Raw genomic sequence first — 26,092 nt, 5'->3', positions numbered from 1 at the left:
CAGGACAGGTTACAAGGATTCCCTGGATCCACTTGACACCTCCGAAGCTTCACCTTGAGAACATCATGGCTTCCAGAGTCTACCTGCTGTCCCGCGTTCCTTCAGACAGGGACCTGTTAGTTAGTCATCCCAATCTGAGGTGTGCGGGCTGTGAAGGCTATGCTGTGCATACTCAAGTCCCCGTAGGCCAGGCGGGTCAAACAGACCCTTCCCCTGGTCTGTGGTGACTGGATTTTACACTGAGACACGCTGTGGAGAGCCACAGCCTGTTGGTGACCGCACATCACCTGCCATCTGAAGCTCTTTAACCACTGCACTCGGGGCTCTTGTGGTCCACAGAGACACCGACTAGCTCTGAGGATCCTACAGGCAGGCAGGAATGTATCTGGTGGTAGAGCACACTGCCCCGTGCACACTTACCTGCGGGGAGAGCCATCCTCATGGGGGTGTATGATAACCACCTTCACAGTCACGGATGTCCGCAGTAGGTCAATCATCTGCTCGTGGGTCAGGGTGGCCACGGCCACCTTGCAGATCTCCACGAGACGGCTCCCTTGGCGAAGGCCCGCCTTCCAGGCAAAGCCGAAAGGTTCTACATCGGCAACAATCCCCTCAAAGTTCACATGGAAGCCAAGCTGGCCCAGTCCGTTCCTCCTCAGGGTCATTTCCACAGTTTCACAGCCTCTCGTCACTATCTAAGGGGGAGGGAAGCTGTTAGACAGGTTTGATCTTTCCCCCTGGCTACCATGGAACCCTAATGGGGACCCATACACAAGTGTCTAAGTGAGCCCCTCCCCCTCGGCTCTATTCCCAGTCACCTCCCTGTCTCTCCAAATGATTTGAGAGCAGCTAAAGCACCATGACCACGAATGGCCTGGCAGGCAGCCTGGCCCTTGAGACATGCTATGCACACGCTGTGACATGCCCCCCCCCCCCCCCGCCCCGACAGCCACCAGGACTCTGAAGCACTGAATTCTCCTCTTCTAGATGTGCTGTAGCGAGAGAAGGAATGGCGTGAGCCACCGATCTCTCAGTCTCAGCCACCAAACTCTATGGCCTATCAGATACTTTCATCTAACTCAAAAGAAAGCAACACAATGTGCCCAAAGTACTTGTGATCTCACAGTCAGTGAGTGTCCATGCTCAGGAAACTAGACTGTGAGGAAACCCTTAACTGCACTTCATGCACTGGCCCGAAGACTTCCTAGTCTGTCCAGTCAGGCCTCCTGGGAGTGACCACCCATGTCCACCTGGTACCAAGGGCCCTTTTGATCAACGTGGGGCTTGAGGTGGCAGAGGGGCCCTGCAGCCACCTTTCCTTCTCTCGACTATGCCCTGGATGCTAAGGGCCACCCCAGGCAGCTCCAGTGACACTCCTCTGGAAGACTAGGAGTCTACACAGCAGCCCGAGAAGAACATGAGGGAGCCAGTTCAGTGGCTTGTGCCGCAGCAAGTGAGGTAATTAGTCACGGTAACCCTCTGAGGCACTGAAGGAATGTGGCTTGCAACGCCATGAAAGGAAAACATGGCTCATTAAACATCATTTGAAGATGATGACATCATTTTTTGTGGGCAACTTCAAGTTGGGAGGTATCATCCCCATCCCCAACGCCCTGGGGCAGTGTATGGAGTTTCAGGTCAGTAAACTCCGTTTCCAGGAACCTGGCTCTGAACACACACATTCCTGTTAACGAGCCCCGTGGCTGTGAGCACAGCTGGGAGCTGTGGCTTGCTCCCTGCATCAGCATCTGGCCTAGGTTTCCATGGCTACGGAAGTGCACGCGCTGCCAGTTGGCTTCTCCCAGACCAGCACAATGCGGGGGACTCAGCAGAAAGGGAACACTGTGTCAGTCAGGAGTGAAGCTCCCAAAAGCTCATGTTCTCAGCCGCCTGAACTAATTCCAAGCTGTTAACAGAGCAATTCCAGGTGTCCAACCTCGACAGACGTTTTCTTTACTTTTTCTTCAACTTTGTTCTAAACAGCCCTAACAGACGGTATCTAGCGTGCCTGCGTGCTGGCAGATGTGAATGCAAGCGATACCTGATATTCACTGAGGTACTGGACTGAAGAGCACCGGCTGGGCCTTGTTTCTGACCTCCTCTCCTTCATTATCGTATTTATTATCTCCTGCTTTCAGACTTCCCTGAAGTCAGTCCAGGGACTCGGTGTTTCTGGAGTGCCCCATAATACTAATGCAGTCTCAATAATGCTGGGAAACCCACATACCTGGGGTCAGCTACGTAATTCCTGGGGCCCACTGGACAACACAAATGAAGGTCTCTACTCGAAATCTATTATGAAGTTGAACGTGTGACAGGGGACCTCTATCAAACATGGCCCTTCTCAGGATGTCTTTCCAGGACTCGGGCGTCATACCCAAGGTCCCTCTGGGAGCGTGCTCTCCTCCCCTCCTGCATCCACAACACACAGTTCTGGCTGTATTCAGTGTCAACGGCAACAGTAAGTGCACCACCTACAAGAAAGCGGTGTCCCTGCCACCTGGCACGATGGTCTTCCGGAGATACGGTGTGAGGTGACTACACCCGACCAATGCTGGCTGACTTTACTCTCATACTGCTCTTCCTATAATAAAAGAGGAACTCACCCTCTGTGGGAAGGAAGGGCAGGAAGTGCTATCCACCCTTTTTAATGAGTCTCAGCTGACGATATGATACACCTCCTTGGGAAAGGAGTTAATAATCAGATGTTTTATGGCCAAAATATGCTTTCTTCTTATATTACAGCAAGCAATCCAAACAGCAAATTTATTGCTATTGCTCTGCTGCACACACCCAAAGATAATCTGGATTTTGCTTGTTAAAGCTGGGAGCAAAAATGTGACTACTTCAGGTGCACACACTTGTAATCCCAGCACTTGGGAGGCTGAGGCAAGAGGATCTCAAGTTTGAAGCTGGCCTGGAAGCTCCAGCTTGAGTTACATGGCAAGACCCTGCACCCTTATTTTGCTTTTTTTGATACAGGGTTTCTCTGTAGCTTTGGTTCCTGTCCTGGAACTAGCTCTTGTAGAGTAGGCTGGCTCAAACTCACAGAGGTCCGCCTGCCTCTGCCTCCCAAGTGCTGGGATTAAAGGTGTGCACCACCGCCGGGCGACTGAGTTTTTCTTATTGTGCTTGTGCGGCTGGCTTCTTTACCACTGTGGTTGGTTATTGACTCTCAATAAAAAAACCAACCAGTGGCTGGATGTGTGGCTCAGTGGTGGAGTGCTCGGAGTACTCGCCTACCAGGCAGGAGACCCTGGGTGTGACCTCCAGCACCAGACAAACTGGACGTGGAGGTCACAGCTGTAACCAGAGAGCTCCAACTGGAGGAGACAGGTGGAGGGAAGTTCAAGGTCACTTTTGCTACCCCGTGAGTTCAAAACTGGCCTGAATAAGAGAGAACTTATCTCAAAAGAAAACCAATCAACCAACTAAACGAACCAAGAACTCAGCCCTCACTGGAATAGCAGCTGGATGCCCAAGCCGTGAAGTCAGTGCAGCCCACTGGGATTGTGAGATTGGAGCATGGGCAGTGGGACACAGGCCATACTCACTACGAGCCGTTGCACTATCTCCCGGATGTCTTCGGAGCAGTTGTCCACTGAGGACAGCAGGATGCACTCTCCCCGTTCATAGAAGACTTTAATGCTCACCAACCCCGAAGTCCAGCCAATCACATCCCTGCAGGAACAGTTAAACACGACATTCTTGGAGTCCTTCTCGATCAACATGATGAACTCATTAGAGATCCCAAGCAGACACTCAATGTCCGCTGATTGGCCGAAGTCCCGTGCCACCACATGCCACATGATGGCCCCGATGCTGAAGAGGTGTGCGTCCTTCCTCGGCTTTACTCGCTCCTTCTTCTTTGCACCCAAGGTGATGAAGCTGAATTTCGCAGAAGTGTCCACCGTGGCGGTTGTGACGAAGTTCTCAGCCAAGTCCTTCAAGTATTCTTGCCTTGTTCGAGTAGCCATGGCCCGGAATTTTTCTGACTTATGGGCTGCGTTTTCTGCATTGATTACTTTGGCTAAAAGGAAGTCCCGGAACACGGCTGACTTTGGAAAAGTTACACCTTTGGGGATTGGGGGACCAAAGGAAGGAACATCCTTTGACCTGGAAACACCAACACTGAGGAAGAAAGAAAAATGAAAAGAAATGAGTCATGGCTCTTCCTTCTTTAAGGTGACAGGTCCCGTATTTAACATAGGTTAGCCCATCTGTTTACATAGGTTAGCCCATCTGTTTACACAGGTTAGCCCATCTGTTTACATAGGTTAGCCCATCTGTTTACACAGGTTAGCCCATCTGTTTACTAGGTTAGCCCATCTGTTTACACAGGTTAGCCCATCTGTTTTGCAGACTGTTATTATTCTAATTTTGAGAAGATCAATGGACCTGATGGGGTACTGTCAAAAATTTGAGGTACTCTGCTGGCTTTCATTTGAATCAAATCAGTAAATATTAAATTAGTGGCTACACTCTGATTTCTTAAAAGCCAATGACTCTGAGAACTGAAATATTTCATTGTCTATACAGAAAAACAATGTGAAGAGCTATGCTCCACAAAAAAATGTAGGCTGCCTTAGAAAAATATCTGTCCCGTAGTAATTCAATTAGCATCAAGAAAAATTGAAAAGAAAAAAGATGATAGCTGTCTCCAGTGAATTCTGTGCTAACATGTCATCCCGGAGTGGAACAGAAGACAGGACTCGATGGAAGAATAAAGGCCGTAAGGGTCACAGATACCTGCTGTGGTTGGAATGGAAAATGTCCTCATGGGCCCATGTGTTCAAATACTCGGTACCCAGCTAGTGGGACTGTTCAGGGAAGTCGTGGGACCTGGAGGACGTGGAGCACAGCTGGTAGATACCCACTACCCTGTCATACCTCCCTGGCTAAGGCCGATGGAAACTGAGCCACAGGAAGTCCCAACCCTGAGAGCACTCATCAGCTATGCTGTCACAGCAACAAGTGACCAAAAATAGCATTCATTAAAAACAGCACCAAAAGCAATAAAGCTGTAGACCTGGCCTAGTGCTGAGGAAGGTCCCAGAAACCCCTGAAGATGCAATGTCTGTGTTTGTACCAATACCACCCACTTTAAGCACAGTGCTTATACAGAACACGTGACATATTTTCTCAGCTGCTGTCCCTTCCTTAACATAGGTCAGTGGTCTAGCTAGGCCAAAGGCGCATCCACAGCCATCCCGTGAGGAAAGCCTAATCTCACCGGGGGCCAGAGATTCCTATCAGTAGGCAAAGCCAGCTAGGGGGCCAGGCCACAGTGCTCAGACTGGGGTCCTGCCTGGGGGGGTGGTCACCATGTTCCCATGAGGACCAGAGTTCAGATCCCCAGCAACCATATCAGTGAGCGCTGGGCTTAACTAAAAGACCCTGCCTCAGTGCAGAAGGGAGACGAGCCACTGAGAAGGGCTCCTGACATTAACTGTGGTCCTCTATATGCGTGCACGTACACACACATGTGGACCCCCCAGAAGTGTACCCATACATGCAAAATATGCATATACACAATAAAAATGGAAAGTTAAGAAAAAAGAAAAATAAAGAAACCACATACACCTAGTACAAGCAGTAAGGCAGGAGCATCCTATCAATACACGGAGGGAGCAGTTATTCATCCTAGTCACCTCCTAAGGCAAAGCCCCAGATAGGAGCCAGGACTCAAAGCAGGCCCAGTGGAGATGGTCTAGGGGCTCTGCAGCACACACAGGCCTTAACGTCATCAAGGCAAGTGGTACTGGCTTTCAGTGGCCCTGCCAGGGAGTCTCTAGGACTTTATCTGCCATCCACGTTCCTAACAGGACACACCATCTGGCTGAGGTCTCAGCCATGGGCCCTGGTTCAGTCTCTCAGGAAAGCAGAAAATGGAACCCCACTACTCTGAGCAGCTAGGTCCTTCCTTTCTCAAGAGAGTGAGGCAATTACTGCTTAGAAAAACATAATCAGAATGAGGATGGCTAAGGAATGTACCTCTGTGGTAGAGCTCATGCCTAGCAGACACGTAGCCCTGGTTTCAATCCCCAGGACTAGCAAAAATAAATAAAAATTATTATAAGGCAAGTTATAATCTCAGCACTTGGGAGGCTGAGTTCCTGGCCAGCCTAGGCTACACAGTGGAAGAGGAGGGAAGCAGGGAAGTTAGGTAGTTATGGGTCCAGGAGAAGAACTGAAAGCCAGATGGGAAGTAGGGCCACAGGCTCACCTGTAGCACACGTTTTCTGTGCAGGGGTTGTGCACCTTCACAATGACGAAGACGTGCTGGAAGTGCGAGCGAATGTTCTTGGGGGTGAATGGTAGGGCGCCAGGCTCCTGGAAGACGATGGTCACGATGTCGTTCCCAATGTGCCTCTTCCTCAGAAGCTGTGCAGGGAAGGGAACACTCAGAGTGACATACAATACAGTAATACATACACAACCCACTCACTCTCTACTGAGGAAGGACCGGAGACAAGCAGAGCAGATTCCAGTGGCCTTGAGCATATTGATAAATTGGGTGTCGCAAGCAGAAGACCCTCAGACAGAAATCCAAACATCCAAGTTCATCAGAGAGAGCATGGCACCTGGGAGGGAAGTGGGCTTCCCTAGGCTGCATCCCTAGCTATCTCTTTTATTACAAATCTACTTCTATTCTCTCTCTTTATCCTTACCAGCTATTGCTTCCATCCTAAAGTAGCACACTAGTGCTCAATATACTTGTAAGATATGCTATGGCCTAAGCACCTCACCTTAGAGGAGGAGACGGGGTTCAGGGAAGGGTGACCTACTGCACACACAGCCCTGGCTTAGACCACAGGCTCCCATGCTGCCTTGCATTTTGGCAAGAAAACCAGGAGGCTGCCTCCATGGGTAGTATAGGTCTTCAAATTAATTAACTGAAACTTGGCTTTTTTTTTTTTATAGAATTCATACTAATTAATAAATCTGGAACTCTACTACACTAGCAGTTAGAAAACCCAGTCTTTTGCAATCTTACAAAACTGAAAGTCTAGGGGAGAGGAGGAAGCCAGACTTGCTTCTGACATCACTTCTGCCAAGAATGTGCCTCACTGCAAGCTCTTCCCGGACAGTTCCTGTGTCGATGTGGAGTGAGGCGCCTTGGCACAGCTCACCCAGACAGTTGTCTCTGCTCCTGAGGCTTGGATTTGAAATGTCTCCCAAAGCCTCATGCAGGAAAGCTCAGCCCCATGCAGCAGCGCTCATGGGGACTCTGACTTCCAGTGGGAAATCTAAGGAAGGGCTCAAAACAGAAAGTACCAGTGGGAAGGGGTGACGGTGAGGAGGCAGGGCCTGGCTGGAGGAAGCAGGACACTGTGGGAGTGCCCGGGAGGGCTGCATCTGGTGTCCTGCCTCCAGCCTCCCAGAGGGCAGGAGGTACATAGCCTTCCTCTGATGTGCCCTCCTACCTCACTAGAGACCAGAAATACAGAGCCAAGTGACTAGGAAACTGGAAACTGTGTGCTACGATAAACCTTTTCCTTGTCCACACTGATTTTTCTCAGATGGCTTGGTAGTGAGAAGTCTGTCAAGGCTGCACCTCTGCTCCACCCTCATGCCCAGGTCACCCAGGTAGTTCCTATCTAGGTAGTGGTCTTCCCAGGGATAGGAAATGTACCGACTGGCTTCCTGCCTTCAAAGGCATGCCCAACATCAAGCAGGCACCCAATGCACATTTGCTAAATGAATAAATGAAGCACACAACCCATGTTCCTTCTGCCATGCATTAAAAGCATGCTCACCTTCCTGGGACCACATGCCAACACCCCTACACAGGAGACCCCTTAAAGTACAAGCAAGCAACACAGAAATGAGCCCCGCCCATTTCAGATACAGCCAGTCGCCCACCAGCCCACCAGGGAGCTGGTGCTGTCACTGCAGGGCTGGGCCCATCTCCGGCAGTAAATCTCCCTTCACTGCCAACAACAAAGAACACAACCTTGTCCTTGAGTTTATTTGGCTCCTACAGAACATGTTTCACTGTCCTGGGTGTTGAGTTTGACTTTTAACCCCCTTTAAACTTGGAAATAAAAAGGATCCATAGAGAGCTCCCTGGCTTCTAATTTAACACATAAAGAGCCAAGGAAGTAAAACTGAAACGCTCCTCCCCAAGAGTCCCGCTCATATCCTGTGGCTGTCTGAGCACAGGGAAACCATTGTACTGCCAGGAGTTTTGAAACACACATTGATGCACAGTATTAATCTCACTGTTCAAATCTGTAGTTTTAACAGACTTTGATATACCTCTAAGTAAAACGCACCATTTCAAATTAATGTTTAAAAAAAAGAAAAAAATACAGTTAAAAACTACATTAGGCAAAAGAGGTCCCCCCTCTTTCCTGATACTTGACAAGTTCATTTTCATATACCGTGACCACACCTAAAAAGATCAAGAACGAAGCAGCTATTAAAATTGAAACAGGCCTGGGGCTGTGATGGGACATAGCTGTAGAACACAGAACACAGCAGCCTGCCCTCCACATCCTTCACTGAGAATTTCCAAAGGACAGGACATCTTGGAGTCACAGTGAAGACAGAGCTAATAGAACCAACGGCCAGGCAGGGGCTCTGCACCACATGAGTCCAGAACAATCACTGTACATTGTGTCCTTTGGCAGTCAGATGACCGATCTATGAGGAGCATGTGGCATACAGTAAGACCCCGTCTCAAAGCACCAACAAACTAAGGGAGGCAGGTATTCTCACAGTCAAACAAGGCCTGTATTTCCAAAGGCAGCCTTTCTTGCTCCCCACAGAGGCACAAAAGCTAGCTGGTAGCTCTGGGTTCCCACCAGCCAGTCCACCTCCAACTTAACTGAGGTTCCAAACATTTATCACCGAATTAACATCTCCTATGACCATACTGTACCAAAAGCCAGAGTAAATGTACAAACTAGCCAGGCAACGATACTGTACAATTAAAACAAAGGCACGGAGCAGAGTGTGGATTTTCAGAGCCTCCCTGACAAGGCTAAGAGGAAAACAGGGCTAGTGCAGCCCTCGGCTTCCACAGCAAACTTCGAGCTGCTGTCATTCCTTTACAAGATACAAAGATACAAACCACAGAGCCACTTCTGGGCTTTCTCCTGGCAGAAAGTGTCAGTCACGGGGGAACACAGGCTCAATCCTGATCTGCTCATATAGCATTGAACAACCCAGGCTGCTCTAGGATCTAAGTGCTCATCAGCTGTAGCAAGCAGGACCCATGAGGCGAAAAACCCTTCATAGCAGGGCCTGCAGCCAGTCTAACACAGCCCAGGCCAGCCCAAGAATTGCAGCCTGTAAGTCCACTGTAAACATAATAACAAAACCCCAAGGGCCTGGTCACTCCTAGGTAATTCATAGGGCTTAAGGCCCCTTCCAGTCAGGGCCAACTGAACTTCGCACATGCACTAAGGAAGAAAAGGGCACAGTGCACCAGGCCCTGTGCTGTCTCCTACTTTATGAGCCTACTCTGCCAAGGTGAGCTTTGAAGTTGCCATGTGAAGTTCTCAGTGATGACGTCACATGTTGGCTGAGCTGTGATCTCTTCACAGAAGGGGTACACAGGAAACACAGACTTAGGAGAGACTAGTATGAGCTTATCCTGTGTAGAGATGTGGGGTCCCAGGGCATCGGTGGTCTAGGGGCCAGTAAGGCTTCTCCCATGGGAAGGGCTCAGGCCTGCTAACCGTTCCTGAACTTTACTACCTCAACAAACAGCTCCCGGAATGATTTATTACAGGAACAAACACACGAAATCAGATCCTCTGAGGACAAGCCTGGGCCAGTTAACAAGTTACAAACACTCTGGTGCTAATAAGAACAGGGGTCCAAGCGGAGTTGGGGTTCCAGTTGGGCTGAGTCCCATGGTGACTGCCATGGGACTGGCCCTTCAGACTTTTCTGCTCTTGGTATTAAGTTTGTGGGCATTATTTGCAGGATGAGAGAGATGGGAAGAGTCAGAAGAACCTGTGGCAAAATTTTACTAGCCACGCCCACGATCAGGGAGTGCCACTGTTCAGCTACAACCAGAACATCCCACAGCAGTTTATAATCCGCAAGTCTACCAAATGCCTGGGCGAAGAAAGTCACCCAGACTACCGAGGCATTCGAGCCTTACCTTCACACAACAGATCTTTAGGAATGGGGACAAAGCCAGCAAGTAAATTTAGTCACCTAAAAATACCCATGAGCTGCACCTATGGGATTATAAAACAGTTAACAAGAAAACTTAGGCACACTGCACACAGCACTGCTTAGGGCTCGGAGCCGGGCCTGGCAGTGAAGGCTAGTAATCCCGGGGAACTAGGGAGAGATCTTCCAAAGATGAAGTGGGAAGAACAACAAATACTAGAAGACACTATGGATCACCCAGGAAGGTCAAGAACTGAGTTAAGAGTCTGAGGAAAACATTCAGCCAGGGAGTCCCAGAAGGGAGGGTGTGAAGTTTGAAGTTTGCTCCTGAGGGGAACAGCCCAGTGGTTTTCTTAGCTGAAGGACCTTTGGGGTTTAGAACTAGTGGGAGGGAGAGGAAGTAGCTGGTCCTTTCTTTGGGGGGAAAAAAACCATAAGTTTTGACTCAATTAATGGATTTCACAAATGTTTAAGAAATGAGAAAATTCGGGGTTGGACAGAAGGTTTAACAGTTAAGAGCACTAGCTGCTATTCCAGGGGATCCAGATGTGGTCCTCAGCACCTACATGATGGCTCACAACCATGCAATCCCACCTCCCAGCAAACACTCATAAACATAAGACAAACAAATCAAATTAAAATAAAAAGGAAATGAGGTAGTTATCTGCTGTTATGTTTCACTCTCCAGAGGAGCCACGCTCAGGCCCCCTGCGGTGTCCGCACAGAAAAGCAAACGTGGTGTCCAGAATGTAAGCACCCAGCAATAATTGTCTCTCAGTCCTGCCACAGACCACAAGCCAGCAGTTTGGGCCCTGCCCTGGGAGTCACCTCCAGACTCAGGCAGCCTTCTTCCTTAAGAGGGGTTGGGGTTGGGGCTGCTACCCCACAGGACCACCTTATGTGCCCCAAACTCCCACATTCGTGAAGCAGCCACAGCACTGCCAAGATCTGCTATCAATTCTAGCAATTTCTGTAAAAAGAACTCAACTCATTTTATAGCTACACAAAACATCCTGTTAATTACTTGGTGATGTTTTAGGCATCGTTAAGCTTTCAACACTTAAGTCTGTGGAGCGACTGCCAGTGCAGGAGAATCCTCTCCCCACACAAAGGGTCAATACAGTGTGTCATTGAAACAATACAATAAACCCCAATGAGCAGCAGCAGCTAAGAACAGCTTTAGCCCCCAATGCGGTTAATATTTTCTAAAATCAAGTTATTCACCCACATGAGGAAACCTGTCTGTCTGGTCAAAATAATTGTTCTCATAATTAACATGATTTGTGTAGCTAGCTTCTCAGTTTCCTGATCAATAAAAAATACAACAATCTTCCCATAAAGGCTCCGATATCCTACAGTAACAGCCAGAGAGTCAGCTTAATGGGAGCAACCTATGGTTAAAAGTAAATTCACAGTCTCACTCTTACCCCCTCCCCCCACCCCGCATGATGGATCTGGGAGCTGGATGGACGCACTGGGGGACACAGGAGTGGGGACATGCCACAATGCATACACTCCTTACCTGCTGCCTGTTGTTTGGCATATATGGAAGCAACGTTGACACGTGGAACATGAGTTCAAAGTCTTTGTATGTGGTATAGAGGGAGTGAGTCCCTGTGGAATCGGCTAAAAACAAAGTAAGCAGAAAGCTAGTCAGGCAAGCACAGAACCAGGGTCTACGGCCTGGACGGTGCTTTCTGCAAAGGATGAACAGCCCAAGCCATACTGTGTGTAAACCTGGATGCTCTGCTCAGCTGTTCAGCTCTCCCCTGGAGCTGCCCTCCCAGGCCTCTGCTCTCCTGTCAGCTTTCTACTGAGCATGCTCTCAGAGTCTCGGACCCAGGGCGGGAGATTATGGTCTCTTTCTGTGCTTCCTTCCTGTATAAACACACGCTAAGAAACGTAGAGCTGGGGAACTGGCTCAGTTGGCAGAGTGCTTGCCAAGAGAGTTGGGGGAGTGAGCGAGGATCTGCAGCACCCATGTCAAAGGCTAGGTGAGGAGTGGTGTCTGCACTTGGCAGGTGTGGAGACAGGCAGATGGAGGTCACTAGGCAGCCAGTGTAGCCTCATCAGTGAGCTCCAGGTCCAGTGAAAACTCTTGTATCCGGTGAGATGGCCCAGCAGGTGACAGCTACCGTTGAACAAACTAGAAAATCCAAGACTGATCCCTGGAACCCACACAGACCAACCAGAAGGATACGGGGTTGATGTACCCATAATCCCAGCCTTTCTATGGCAAGATAGGAGGTGGTAACAGAACTGCCTTTATATACTGGGCTCAGAGAGCCTGGGGTACTTTAGGTAGTATAAAAAATGAGACAGCCTGCCTCAACAAGATGGGAAGAGGAAATCGACTGCTCAAAGTCATCCTATGATCTACCTCCCCAGCCCATCATGGTGCTGTGCGTGCTGTGATCTACCTCCCCAGCCCATCATGGTGCTGTGCGTGCTGTGATCTACCTCCCCAGCCCATCATGGTGTTGTGCGTTCAGAGTCACACATGAGAAATAGAAATTAAAGGGCATAAGGTGGAAAACAATGCAAGAGGGCACTGACTGACATTGACCTCTGGTGTCTACATGAACCTGCATGCACTCTGCACAATGTACACAAACATGTACATACACATACACCATATATAAATATTTTAAACAAGAAATGGTGGTGTCTGAATTGTTGATTGTAAAGCTAGTCATCTGTTATTTTTAAATGTATATAAGCACACACAAACACACATATAAATACACAGGCCACTCACATATACATGCACGTAAACATACACTCACAAAACCACAGAAACTCACACATACACAAACACAAGCTACACAGGCTATTTGCACACACATACGCACAAACACCGTAACTCCAACTCGCAGAGGTGCTTACTCTTATTGTCCAGCTGCGCGCGGTACTTGCTGAAGCCTTTCAGCCGCACCCTCTGGCCAAGGAGGTCCAGGAACTCCTCGAAGGCTGGCCCTGCCGTCTCGTTGTTGTACATCTCCTCTTCTGTGCTCTGCCCGGCTTTGCAGTACAGGATCCCGATTTTGTGCTGAAAGCTCAGCTAAAATGAGAGGAAACATGATGAACTTGGCAGCCAGGCCAGACCTGCTCGCTTCTAGCCAAGTTAAAGCTGCGGAAGCCCGGGATCTGGTTCCCAGGAAAGCAAGCTGGAGAAAGTCCCAAAAGCGACTCTCATTGTGCAAGATGTTACAAATAGGAACCAAGTCCAGAAACCCCAGGATACAGCTAGAGAAGACTGAAACCCTAAGAAACACTGTCTGTGGCCAGCGCTGTGTGGGGTTTGAGAAAGAGTGGGTAGCCCTGTGCAGACACAAAGCGAAAACTGCAACTGTGTGAACGCCTCATCTAACACACTTCACAGCAGAATTAGGGTTATCTCCCAAGTTCAGGAAAGGGTAAGACTTAGAAAAATTTTCTCTTCTCCGGCTCTTTTGTTTTTTTCTTCTGTAATTTATTTGAACATTCATGGGAAAATGTTGGCTGAGAGGAGAGAAATCAAATCAAATTAAGGTCTGGTAAGGGAAGAATTCCAGCGAGAACTGCAATACGTGTGCACGAATAGAAAATGTTTTGTTTCCACCAAAGTACGTTTGGTTGTACAATTACAGTCATTTCTCACATTTTGACTGTTTTGAAAAGAAAACATTGGCCACAGACACGAGACTCCAGAAAGAGCTGTGGCAGCGATTGAACAGTTCCTGTCACAATCCTACGTCACAGTCAATACCATGTCAAAGTGGAAGCCGCTGATTTCCTCCAGAACCAGAAAGAAACTAGTTCCAACTTCAACTCTTGCTTCTCCCGGCCCCCAAAGATCAGCTTCTCGGTCCTGTCAGCAGAGGCCTTGGTCCTCCAGCAGCAGTGACGCCTGAGAGACTGACCTTCCGACGTCACCAGCTCTGCAGATGTGGCTCCAAGCGGGTTGGCCTTTGGAACTGAGATGGGAAACTCAGCCTCTAACTGAACCCCACAGCCGACTTTAGCAGCAAAGCGAGGCAGAATGACAGGCAGTTCTTAGAGCCAGAACACAGTAACAGTCTCAGCCGCTTCAGTATCCACAGTGAGAGAGAGTGGTGCTTCCTGGGTGACCTCAGCAGGCTGCGGAAGCTTCACTGTCTCTTTGATGGGTGCTGACAGGAACCAGGGTGGGTGTGGAGTGTGGAGCCACAAGCTCCTCATCACACAGACCACAATGGCTTTGGCCTGGACTGTGGCTTCCAGAGGTTAAGCAGCTGCTACTGAGCACCTGGTATTAAGGGCTAATTCTTTACTGGGGTCAAATGGGATTTTCTTCCCTCAAAGGGGAAAAAAAATCAACAAACTCAATTTGACAAAACTTTGTTGTTCTTTACAAATAGCAGCGGACTCTGAGTTGCTTGGAGATGGCTTAGATCTTCAGAGCTTTAGGGACGAGGTGGTTGACCTTAGCGAGGCCAGAGTGATGTCAAAAGGTTCCAAACATGTACTCTGTACTCATCCTACCATGGCCAGAAAATCTCAACTGCAGCGCCCACCAGTCAACTCTAGAACAGGCCATCACTTGCATGGCTGTGACCCCACAGGTGTGGTTTCAAGCTGGCTGAGCCCCCCCCCCCCCCGTGGGCTTGCATGCACTCCCTGACTCCCCACACCTGGTGGACTCCCAGCACTCCTTGGGTCTTTATGCAGGCCAAGGGTGGCAGTTCCCTGCTCAACACTATGCTGTCGATTTTACTGTCTTCCATGCATCCAAGAAAACCCAAAATGCGTCTAAATCCAAACTAAATGGGAATGGTATTTCCAACCACTAGACCTGCATTGCACGGACCAAGACCTTTGGGAAATGTAATGACAGAATCAGAATCCAGGAACAGGGCTACGCACATGGGTGGTCACCACTATTCACCTCACTCATCTGTTCTCCAGCAAGATGGAACTGAGAAAGAAATGCTTCCAGGGACCTAGAACCATTTACTACAAGATTGCAGCAATCTAATGCTATTCAGGAAGTGATCTATTGTCACCTGGCCTCTTTTAGAAAACTAAAACATTGTCAAATGGCATTTCACTTTTCCTCCTCCTAGTACACTGACGACGCTGCTATGGACATAGCTGAGCACGTGTCCTTGTGGTATGACTGAGCGTCCTTTGGGTATATACCCAAAAGTGGTATTGCTGGGTCTTGAGGTAGACTGTTTTCTAATTTTCCAAAAAATCGCCAAGGGGCTGTACCAGTTTGCATTTCCACCAGCAATGGAGGAGTGTTCCCTTTACCCCACATTCTCTCCAGCATCAGTGTTTTTGATCTTGGCCATTCTTTAGGTAACTCTTCTTAGAGGCCAACCTATAGATTCCCTAATGTATAAATCAGAACATCTTTCAGAAGAGAAAAAGGCAATATATGTGGTAAAGATGGCTCAGTAGTTAAGAGCACTTGCTCTGTAGAGGATCTAGCTTCAATTCCCAGTACCTACATGATGGCTCAGAACCACCTCTAACTCCAGTTTTAGGGAATCTGATGCCCTCTTCTGGTGTGCATACATTCACATACATAAAAATAAAAAAAAATCTTTAAAGAACAAAAAGGAAGTAGGAATTGGAGAGATGGCTCACTGGTTATGAGCGTCTGCTGTTCTTTCAGAGAATCTGAACTACCAGCACCCACGTGGGATGGCTCACAACTGCTCACAATCCCAGCCCCAGGGTTTCTGACACTTTGGTTTTCTCAGGTACTGGCGTGTGCACACATGCGTGCATATACACTTCTAAAAATGGAAAAAAAAATGGCATTATAGAAGCTGGGAGGTAAGTTTATAAAGACGATGTGTCAAAATCCCAAGGCCCCGCATTGTACCTGCTTTTCAGATTTTCAGCTTTTCACAGTGCTCTGTCTCCTTGCTTGAAACATCTTACCAAATCCAGCAAAGAAAATGAACAAGCTACACTCTCCTCACCTGACTGTGTCCTGAAGGGAAGCGAGATGGCCAGGAGCCAATCAGAGGGAAGCACAAGGGCTACAGAACCTGAGCAAGAGGAGCCACGGCAAGGTTAATCAGCAGTTAAATGTCTGAGCTTTTTGTTGTGCTAGTGCCCTCTCAGGCAGATTTGCTTTCAGGAAAATAAACAGAACAGCGGTGCCTGGAGTAAGAGGGCAGAGTTGGCAGAGTGACAGTAAAATACATCTCTGGCAGGAGTAAAATAAACAGCCTCTTTTCTCAACAGTCCTTGACTTCCAGGACACAGGAGGAGTTGCCAGAGCTGAAAGTTCAGCTGGCACTCAGGTCCAAACATCACCACAACACACAGCCATCTCAACATGGCCAAACTGGAAGACAAAGCCATGGAGCCCTGCCTCCAATATCAGTTTGCTGACGTCTAATTCTAAGATGGTGTTCACCCAAGGTCTGAAAAGGCCAGGCATGGCTTCTGGACCTGCCTGGCTTATGACCTCACAACCATCTGCCTTATTCGGTGAGGACATAGCACACCACAGTTGCCATGTGGTTTTGCCACTCTGCTCCTGAAAAGCAGACCACATGGTTTGGGGAAAATGGACCCTCTATGGGATTTTCTAGATTGGTCTTGGGGTCATACGCTTTACTTGGAGACATTTGCAATAAATGGTCTCAAAGAAAGAACATGAGAGCCTGGTGTAGGAGCTAATGTCTATAATTCTGGCTACCTGGGAGACTGAGGCAGGAGGATTCTGAGTTCAAGACCAGCCAAAGATACAGTAAGACCATATCTTTAGAGAAAGGCGAGCTGGTGGGTGTGTGCCCCCGTGCATGTGTGTATATGTGTGTGTCCCACGCAGTTCAGGTTTGCATAAGCTTTCTGGCCACACACTGTACGTACCCCTTGTTCATCCAGCTTGAGCAGCTGCTCCGGGACTTTGGGGGAGCTGGCTGCCTGCCGCAGGCACTGGATGCTCAGCTCTGGGATAACATACTCCAGGACTTCCTTGAGGGGCAGACCCCGGGCAGTTCCATGTCGGGCTGTGGAGGGGACAGCATCTTCTAGGATGGCTCCTCTCAGCGTTGTGAGCTGGGACAAATGAGACTCCAGTTAGTACCTGGTGCTGGTTACTCACAAGGGGTCTAACAGTTTAGCAAGGAAGCGAGATACTCCGACTGAACCAAATCAACATTCCTTTCATCAACAACGCTACAGAAGAACAGGAGGGCACCAGGAGGGGCAAACAGATCAGACAAACAGAGGAGAACCTAAGAATGAAGGAAACAAGGCCATAAGGCCGAGCAACACAAACAATTGACCTGAAGTCCTGAAACCCCATGGAAGGCTACTGAGGAGGGACCCGGGATAAGCCCACACAGTATATCCCCCTCCTCCAGTCTCTGCATTTCTGTTTATCCCCTTCTCCTTTCTTGTCTTCTGATTAATATCTATGCCAAGCACTCCTAGGGGTGCATGTGGGTGGCTGAGATGGGACCACAGGACCCAGTCTCATGTTTTGTTCTACTGCTTGGAAGCCTAGTGTTCTGAATGAGAATGGTCCCCATAGGCACACATATTTGAATGCTTGGTGCCTGGCTGGTGGAACTGTTTGGGAAGGATTAGGAGGTGTGACCATGTTGGAATAGGTGCATCACTGGGAGTTGGCTTGGAGGTTTCAAAAGCCCATGTCATTCTGTTAGCTCTCTGCCTCCTGCTTGTAGATCAGGGTATCTGCTCGTACAGTGCCATGCTTGCCCGCCTGCTAGCTGCCCCATCCCTACCATGATGATTATGACTCTAACCCTTAGTAACCATGAATCCCAATAAATGTTTTCCTTAATGTTGCTTTGGTCATGGTGTCTTCACAGCAACACCTGGGTCACCATTCCGAGCTGTCCTGATAGGGAACAGCCACTGCCGTGTGGTCCAAGTGAATGTGGCCACAGGGACACCTGGCATGTACAATGTTCTCTGTGCACTCATAAAGCTTGTGGCCTGCATGAGCCATGCTGTCCACAGACCTCAGGGAAGGTGACAAGTGTGACAGACATCAAGACAACTGGCTTAATCAATTATTTACATTATTATCTTAAACTTTAGTCTGCACAGGTCTTCAAAACTGTCACTCAAGGAACAGGCTTACCCCATATGGACATAGTCAGCACTGAGCCCAGGAAACCAGGACACCTGCATATATCAGCTGAGACATACAGGGTCACCGTGCTTACAGAAACAAAGGAAATCAGAAAAGCCTCTTTTTTTTTTTTTTTTTTTTTTTTTTTTTTGTCTGACCTAACGTGGTTAGCTGGCACATTCTGGACGGTCTGCCAAATGGGGCCCACTCTGATTGTGTGGGACAGAGGACTCAGGCCTGGCTGGACCATGTGTCCAGTGATCTCGAATCTTACTTGTATGAGACCAGGCAGGCACAACAAGATGCTCTGCCATGGCGTGGGCTGGATGGACATGTAGCCAGATTGGTTATAGTGCCTGTGAGACCCAGTGCAGGCAGCCTCATCTCTTGCATTTGGTTTTAAATGCATTTCCAAATTCTGGTACTAACTATGCAGCTCACATTCAGCCTCATGTCTCAGTCTGAGAACCTGTCATCTTTACCATCCTATAGGTAAGTTGGCAGTAAGATTACAGCTACCTAAGATCCAGGATGGGCTTCCAAGTACTCACTCAGGATAAAAATCACATAACCCCTCTCAGTCCTTAAGTGTTAGATGGCTGACAAGAAAACTAGGTTTTCCAAAGTTTAACAAAGTGGCAATGAGGGTGGACTCCACAGCAGCCTCTCACCTCACTGGTCCTGAAGGCCACCCTGTAGTTGAACTGGGACCCTTCTTTCTCCTTGGGATCTTCCACCTTCTCCCTCCGGATGCTGACTGCCACAGGGCCAAGGTTTTCATCTATTCCAAAGTAGTTCTGGTGCTCTGGGATTCAAAGGAGCAGAGTCAGAGGGGACAGCGACGCTGCAGCGTTGGTTCACGTATGTCCCCAGGGGAGCGCCACGAGGCTGCACCATGATCCCGACGCACAGAGCGCCCTTCCTGTTCCCTATATGGACATGCTGTCCGGTCCTGCTGCCTCACTCACTACCTCTCTGCTCTTCACTCTCAGGGTCACGAGGGCCCACACCCCAAAGCTGCCATCAGCAGGATGGGCGACCATCCCCAGCACTGTGGAGAGGCATGCCTCCTCCACAGTCATCACTGACGGCTGCCAGGTGCTGCTCCCTCCACACAGATGCTGACCTTCTCTGACTGAAAGAGACTCCTGAGGTTACCCAATGAGCCACTCTACCTGTCACAGTGATCCTAGCCATTAGTGGAGTGGCAAAGGTCACTTTGTCATCAAACTGACTCTAGTGTCTAAGGAGAAAGTGACAGGGAATACGTGACGATTGCTGGGCTGTGAAGGTCACTGGTCCTACTAACCCAGTTACTCCCTCCACCAAGATGCCAGTTCACCTTTTCTTTCCCATAAATCCCTGGCCCTTGAATGAGACCCAAACCACACAATGCCAGGGCAGGAATGGACACCAGGGTGTCCCATCTCTTAGGCACAGGGTGCCACAGGATACATTTTCTAATGGACAGTCACCAGCCTTCACTCATCTTCATTATACATGCCAGGTGACATTTAGCAGTGGGGACACAGGAACATCCAAGGAAGCAATCCTCACTCATGATGTGAACCTCCTGGCAGGAATCCTTCCAGCGCTGGGACACTCCTCGCTCTGTGAACAACTCTTGCTGGACCACAGACCCTTCATTGAGAGTCACCATGTCCCACTCCAGTTTCTACTCTGATGTCTTCAGAAACAGCCCAACTTACGGCAGCACGACAGAGGCGGCTGGGCTGTGCAGAGCAGTTGCCCACACGCTTGTTAATGCAGGCTAAGAGTGCGCCTGTCATTAACAGCCATATCACACAGAACCACGTGCAGAACAGGTCCAGATGTGATCCTTTACAAACCACAGCCTGGTCGGTTCTCCAAGGGTTGTTTCCTTAAACACGGAGTTTTCTTCACCCTTACGAAACATCACATTTATTCCCTCTGGATGTCACCTTCTAGGCTTCTGCCAATCTTTCCCAACTTTTGGTTTTTGAGTTCCAGAAGCCTGCAAACTCTGGGAAGCCTGCAAACTCTGTAAGGCTCTGCAAGCTGCGGTTCGGTGCTCTGAGAACTGTTGCTCTGAAGTCAAAGCACCTGATCCACTCCATTCAACATTGCCCTGATTGGCTTTGATATAAAAGCCACTCTTTTTATACTGACTGGGGAAGCAGACTAGTGTAGCACAGGTATTCTGTCCTTCTGGGACCAGGCAGAGCCAGAAGCAGCAAGAAGGCTACGTTTGATGAGAAGGTGAGTCAATTTCAGAATGGTAAAAGCCTGTATGTGGGATATAGTATGTGCTGACACCAAGCAAGATAATGGTCATAGCCTTAACTTCAGTGTTACCAAACACACGTCAGGGCTGAAGAAGCTGAGCAGGTCTGTGACTTGAAGCAGGAGTTTAAGATCAGTAACAGGAAGCGAACTGTTTGCTCAGTAGTTCTTGTTACTCTCGAGGACACACTGGTGAAAAGGGGTCCAGGGCGCTGCACTAACCCTCGGTATAGCACACATGAGTCAGCACAGAACTGTCCAAGCTGCAGCTCACTGCCCTATGGACTTGGGCTCTACTGTTCTTGGCAATACTCTGTAGCTCTCTGCGGTGGTCACTTCCCTTTCTTCAGATTTGATCCCAGGTTTGTGGTGTTTTAAAATCCATCACACACACACACACACACACACACACACACATGTGTGTATAGGTATATATATACACAAATACATACATATATGTATGCATATATACATATATCTGCCATAAACATATATATATATATATATATATATATATATATATATATATATTTCAAATTCTCAAACTTCTGTTTCCGAACAGGCTGCCACAGACTTTAGATCTGAGTTTCCACTGGTATGCTCTCAGGTGACCCCCTGGGAAGAGTCGGTTGTGCTCAGTCTTTTTAGGGGCACAGTGGTACATAATCCTCCACTGAATCAGAAGTTATACTTTGAAAAATTGAAGAAACTATTAGCTCTTTCCCTAAAGATGACAAGGACACAAACTAGGGAACAAGAGAATAAAGAGAAGGAGTCTGTCCCTCCTGACAGCTCTTTCTGACCTGTGCCGCGGCCACATCTTGCTTCCATTTCTGGCTCTGGCTCATTCGCACGTGGGTGTTTCTGAACTGACGTGCAGAAGTGAGGTTCCCATGGTCCACAGGCAGCATGACTGGCCTGCAGACTGCATAGTGGTTATGCCCCACCAGTCTTTGCTAGGAACCTCACAGTGCAGCAAGAGAGCTGCAGGATGCCTGCATATGTTTCTAAAGAAATTAACATGTTTCCCCGGATTTGAGAACATGCTGCCTAGCTCTTATATAGAGCATGCCCACAGACCATGAAGATGTGAACACAGCCTATGCTCCCTCCCCCACTTCCCCAGAGGAAACAAAGGCAAGGCTTTCAAAGGACATCCTGACTCCCTTTCAGGAAAGACCTGAGAATTTCATCCTGAGAAGCCCTGCCACTCTGGAGCGGCTTTGAGTAAGTTCCTCTCAGCTGTGTGCATTCAGCCCCCACTCCCCCCACCCCTGGCCTTATTTCTGAACCAATGAGCTGATGATTTCCATAAAATTCTTTCGAGAGCGAATCAAATGAAATCCTTCCCTGGCAGGATGGACGCTGTGAGAAGGCTGTTGATAAGTTCAATGAAAATCCACACATCGCTCAAATATATCAGAACATGATAAAAAAAAATGGTTAACAAGATTGCAGAGTGGGAAACAAGAATCACAGCACCTTGGGGGAGTACCCTGGATATTCCATTGAGGAAAGGGGAAAATTCTTAATTCCAACAAAGAAAAAGGACCCCAGCTCAAGGCTGTGTGTAGACTCTGCAGTGGAGATTAATTAGCAAGTCACCAAGGAACTGAGCAGGGAAGGACAGGAAGACAGGTGAGAGCGGCTTTGCTAGGTTGTGATACTCAGTGGTAAGGGACACTGCAAGGCCATAGATGCCACAGGCGCAGCCCATGCAGAGGACTGTCTCCTGTAATGCAGCAGGCTCAGCCCGTGCAGAGAGGACTGTCTCCTGTAATGCAGCAGGCTTAGTCATGCAGAGGACTGTCTCTGTAATGCAGCAGGCTCAGCCCGTGCAGAGAGGACTGTCTCCTGTAATGCAGCAGGCTCAGCCCGTGCAGAGAGGACTGTCTCCTGTAATGCAGCAGGCTCAGCCCATGCAGAGAGGACTGTCTCCTGTAATGCAGCAAGCTAAGTCATGCAGAGGACTGTCTCTGTAATGCAGCAGGCTCAGCCCATGCAGAGAGGACTGTCTCCTGTAATGCAGCAGGCTCAGTCATGCAGAGGACTGTCTCCTGTAATGCAGCTCACCAGGTCTCTGCCTTTCAACAACTAGCTGGTCACTTTGTTTCTGCATGCTGTTGACTGAGGTGACATGCCATAGCTGGTGACTCTCCAAAACTCCCAAGACAGATTGTACAGCACCCTACCCTCTATGCAGCTGCACGCCTGCATTTCCAGTCACTGTCCACCGCTGTGCTTTAGGAGCAGGGGACACAGTACAGCAGCAGTGGGACAGATGGGCGGGTGAAGACCCCACCTCAGCAGACCACGGGACATCTCCGCCAGCCCTGAGGAACCTATGTCCTGCAAAGGCTGTCTGCTTTGACAACGTGTCTCCATACAGGAAAACTGAAGTATTGGTGCTGCCACACGTCTCCTACCCAAATTAACTAAAGTATTGTTACTGAGCTTGGAAAACCCACAGCACTGGAGGGAAATAATCATACAAAACAAATGAGGAGCCACGTTTCAGATGGGGCCGAAAGGGCAGGGCTAAGTGATGCTGTAGAAAATGGTCTGCTGCGAACGTTAGAATGGAAACTGCCTGGCAACAGCACTTCCATAAACAGCTTCGGAGGATAACTTCACATAAGAGGCAAAAATGAAGCCACGGGCTGCAGAGATGGCTCAGTCCATAAAATGCATTACCATAAACAAAACGCATGAAGACTAGACTACTGAGTTCCACTGAAATGCAATTCCTGATTCAGTCAGAAGAGGCAGAGATGGGGCGGAGCCTCTATACAGCAAGCTGGCTAGTCAGATGAATGACGTCAGTAAGCACTGCTTTCAACTGGGAGACCCTGTCTCTAAAGGAATGGTGAAGATGTCAACCTCAGGCTTCTGAAGGCATAGGCAAATGTGCACATGCACAAACACAGATGTATAACCATGCATCTGCAAACACACACATACATACATGTGCTAAAAACCAAACAAGTGACAAGGGGGAGCCAGCACAGCATTGAGACCGAAGGTAGTCCCGCCAACATACACATACAACAGTATGTCATAAGGCACAGATAAGACTAGGAGCTGATCAACATCCTTAGTCGTCAGAGAAATGCAAATCAAAACAACTCTGAGATTCCATCTTACACCTGTAAGAATGGCCAAGATCAAAAACACTGATGACAACTTATGCTGAAGAGGATGTGGGGTAAAGGGAACACTCCTGCATTGCTGGTCGGAGTGCAGCTGGTACAGCCCCTTTGGATATTAGTGTGGTGATTTCTCAGAAAATTAGGAAACAACCTTCCTCAAGATCCAGCAATACCATTTTTGGGTATATATGCAAAGGATGCTCAATCGTGCCACAAGGACATGTGCTCAACTAAGTTCATAGCAGCTTTGTTTGTCATAGCCAGAACCTGGAAACAACTTAAATGCCCCTTGACTGAAGAATGGATAAGGAAAATGTGGTACATTTACACAATGGAGTACTACACAGCAGAAAAAAATAATGGCATCTTGAAATTTGCAAGCAAATGGATGGATCTAGAAAACATATTGAGTGAGGTAACCCAGATCCAGAAAGAAAATTATCACATGTACTCACTCATAAGTGGTTTTTTATAGACATAAAGCAAAGAAAACCAGCCTATAAATCACAATTCCAGAGAACCTAGACAAGAATGAGGACCCTAAGAGAGACTTACATAGATGTAATCGACATGGGAAGTAGAAAAAGACAAGATCTCCTGAGTAAATTGGGAGCATGGGGATCATGGGAGAGGGCAGAAGGGGAGGGGAAAGGCAGGGAGGGGAGCAGAGAAAAATGTAGAGAAGACTAGGAGCTGAGGGGCCGTCCCAACTGCCTTTGCTCACTGTAGCTTTCAGCAACAAGTTCTCAAGAGGAGGAGGACACCTTTGAGGAAACCCGAGATCCGGGCTGCGGGCTTCTGTGCGTTCTCAGCCAGGAGGGGCACTAAGCCTGGACCTAAGCACACCCAAGAGGCCTTGCTAGTGTCCCCAGCTCTCCACTTGGGCCGCCAAGCAAGGCTCACAGAGACAGCAGCATCTCTTTCCTGTTTCCCCACAGCTGACCTGAGACCTGCTGAGGTCCAGTGGGAAGAGGCCTTTGCAAGTTCTTAAACCGACTCCCTGCACCCTCACGGCCCTCACTACCGCAGCAGAGAGAAAGTACGTGGAAATGTCCCCTGGCGCCAGAGTCCCAAGTACAACTGGGTAGTTCCTCCTGCTAGGAGCTCCTCGACTCAATGGGGCCTGGGAGAGAGGCTATGCAGAGCCTGCCCATGGTGTCCTCTCAGGGAGGAACATGTGTCTTAGAAACACACATATTGTTAGGTGTCATGTGTCTCCGGCCATGTGACTCTAAGTGTCCAACTCCCTGTTGCTTCAGTCACTGACTATAAAACTGGAAGAAGAGGCAGAGGGCATGGCATTCAAAGGAGACACAGATGTGAATCATTCAGCACCGAGTTCAGAGGATTCATAAGATCCCCTCCACCCCAGCCCTGCACCTAGTGACACTGGAGTAGCGTGTCTGGAACCAGGTGGCAGGTGTCACCTGACACACTCCTAGCCCCATCCCTGCCCCCTCCTGCTTCTCTCCTCATCTCTTCACCATCAGAACAAAGTAGTGCCCTTTAAGGCTGTGCCTGCCTGTGGCTGCGACAATGGCCTCTTTCAAGAGAGGAAATTCTCACACACTTACGTAAGAAATGCATGAGGGACCAGGCTGGGTGACAGGCACTGCTCTAAGCCCTTTACAGGACGTCCCTGAATCACTAGCTCACTTAAAGATAGAGCTAGGTGGGGTAAGAACCCATGAGTGTCCCCACCTGTCCCATCCGCAGTCCTTGGTTATCAAGTGTGGACTTCCAAGCCGTAGACAATGGATGGCACTTGAGCCTTAGGTCAAAGGGGCAGTTCCCGAGGTCCATCATCTCCACGTAGTCAGATAGTGCAGTGACAGAAGAGAGGGCTAGTGAAGATTTCCTGTGTGTGCTTTTGCTTTGGTCAGTATGGGCTAGTGAACTTAGGGTCTTGTGTACTGTAGGCAGGTGTTGGACAAACGGCCCCAGCTCCGGCCCAGAGTAAACTCTCTTCATGCTGCAGAGGAAGCTAGCTGGCGCTGGAGAAGGGGAGCGATCACAAAGAGCTGGGTGGAGCAGCAGTGAGAGGTGACAAATTGGAAGGATGCGGAAGGATGCGAGGGTGCCCTGGGGCAGCTTCACTTGGGGAGTGCCCCTGCCATCACAACAGGAGCCTCATGGCACTCCGAAACCCTTCCAAGTGGCCTCCACCCCTCCAGGAAACTGATAAGATAGGAAGAAATCAAACACGTCCTGTCAGGTGCCATTTCATAAAGGAGGGAGGGAGGAAAAAAGGAAGAGAAAGTGAGGCGGGAGAGGAGAGCGCGAGGGAAGAAGAGTATCAAGGCTGGTGTTGTCAACTTCACAAAAATGTAGAATCACCTGGAAGATGGGACCTTGGGCATGCCTGTCGGGGACCACCTTCATTATGTTAATCGATATAGGAAGGTCCATCTTAATTGAGAGTGGGGCCATTCCCCAGACAGGAATCCTGGTCTGG

General features: G+C 48.9%; 1 protein-coding gene across 3 annotated transcripts in view; it reads right to left on the bottom strand.

Annotated features, from left to right (window-relative positions):
* The window catches only part of Sipa1l2 (signal induced proliferation associated 1 like 2), a 157,442-nt gene that overhangs the window by 48,552 nt on the left and 82,798 nt on the right, over positions 1-26,092 (bottom strand). For all 3 annotated transcript variants that reach the window (XM_050147015.1, XM_050147013.1, XM_050147014.1), the window contains 7 exons: positions 18,895-19,028; positions 16,990-17,178; positions 13,021-13,195; positions 11,657-11,760; positions 6,227-6,384; positions 3,555-4,131; positions 421-695 (listed from right to left, as the gene is read on the bottom strand). In XM_050147015.1, the coding sequence (XP_050002972.1) occupies positions 421-695; positions 3,555-4,131; positions 6,227-6,384; positions 11,657-11,760; positions 13,021-13,195; positions 16,990-17,178; positions 18,895-19,028 (1,612 nt within the window). The remainder of the gene's footprint in view (positions 1-420; positions 696-3,554; positions 4,132-6,226; positions 6,385-11,656; positions 11,761-13,020; positions 13,196-16,989; positions 17,179-18,894; positions 19,029-26,092) is intronic.

This window comes from Alexandromys fortis, unplaced genomic scaffold (assembly GCF_014885135.2).
Source record: "Alexandromys fortis isolate MF-2015 unplaced genomic scaffold, M_Fortis_MF-2015_v1.1 scaffold_12, whole genome shotgun sequence".
NCBI classification, from domain to species: Eukaryota; Metazoa; Chordata; class Mammalia; order Rodentia; family Cricetidae; genus Alexandromys; species Alexandromys fortis.
The sequence above is the reverse complement of the archived record's forward strand: the minus strand, read 5'-3'. Positions and strand labels throughout refer to the sequence as shown.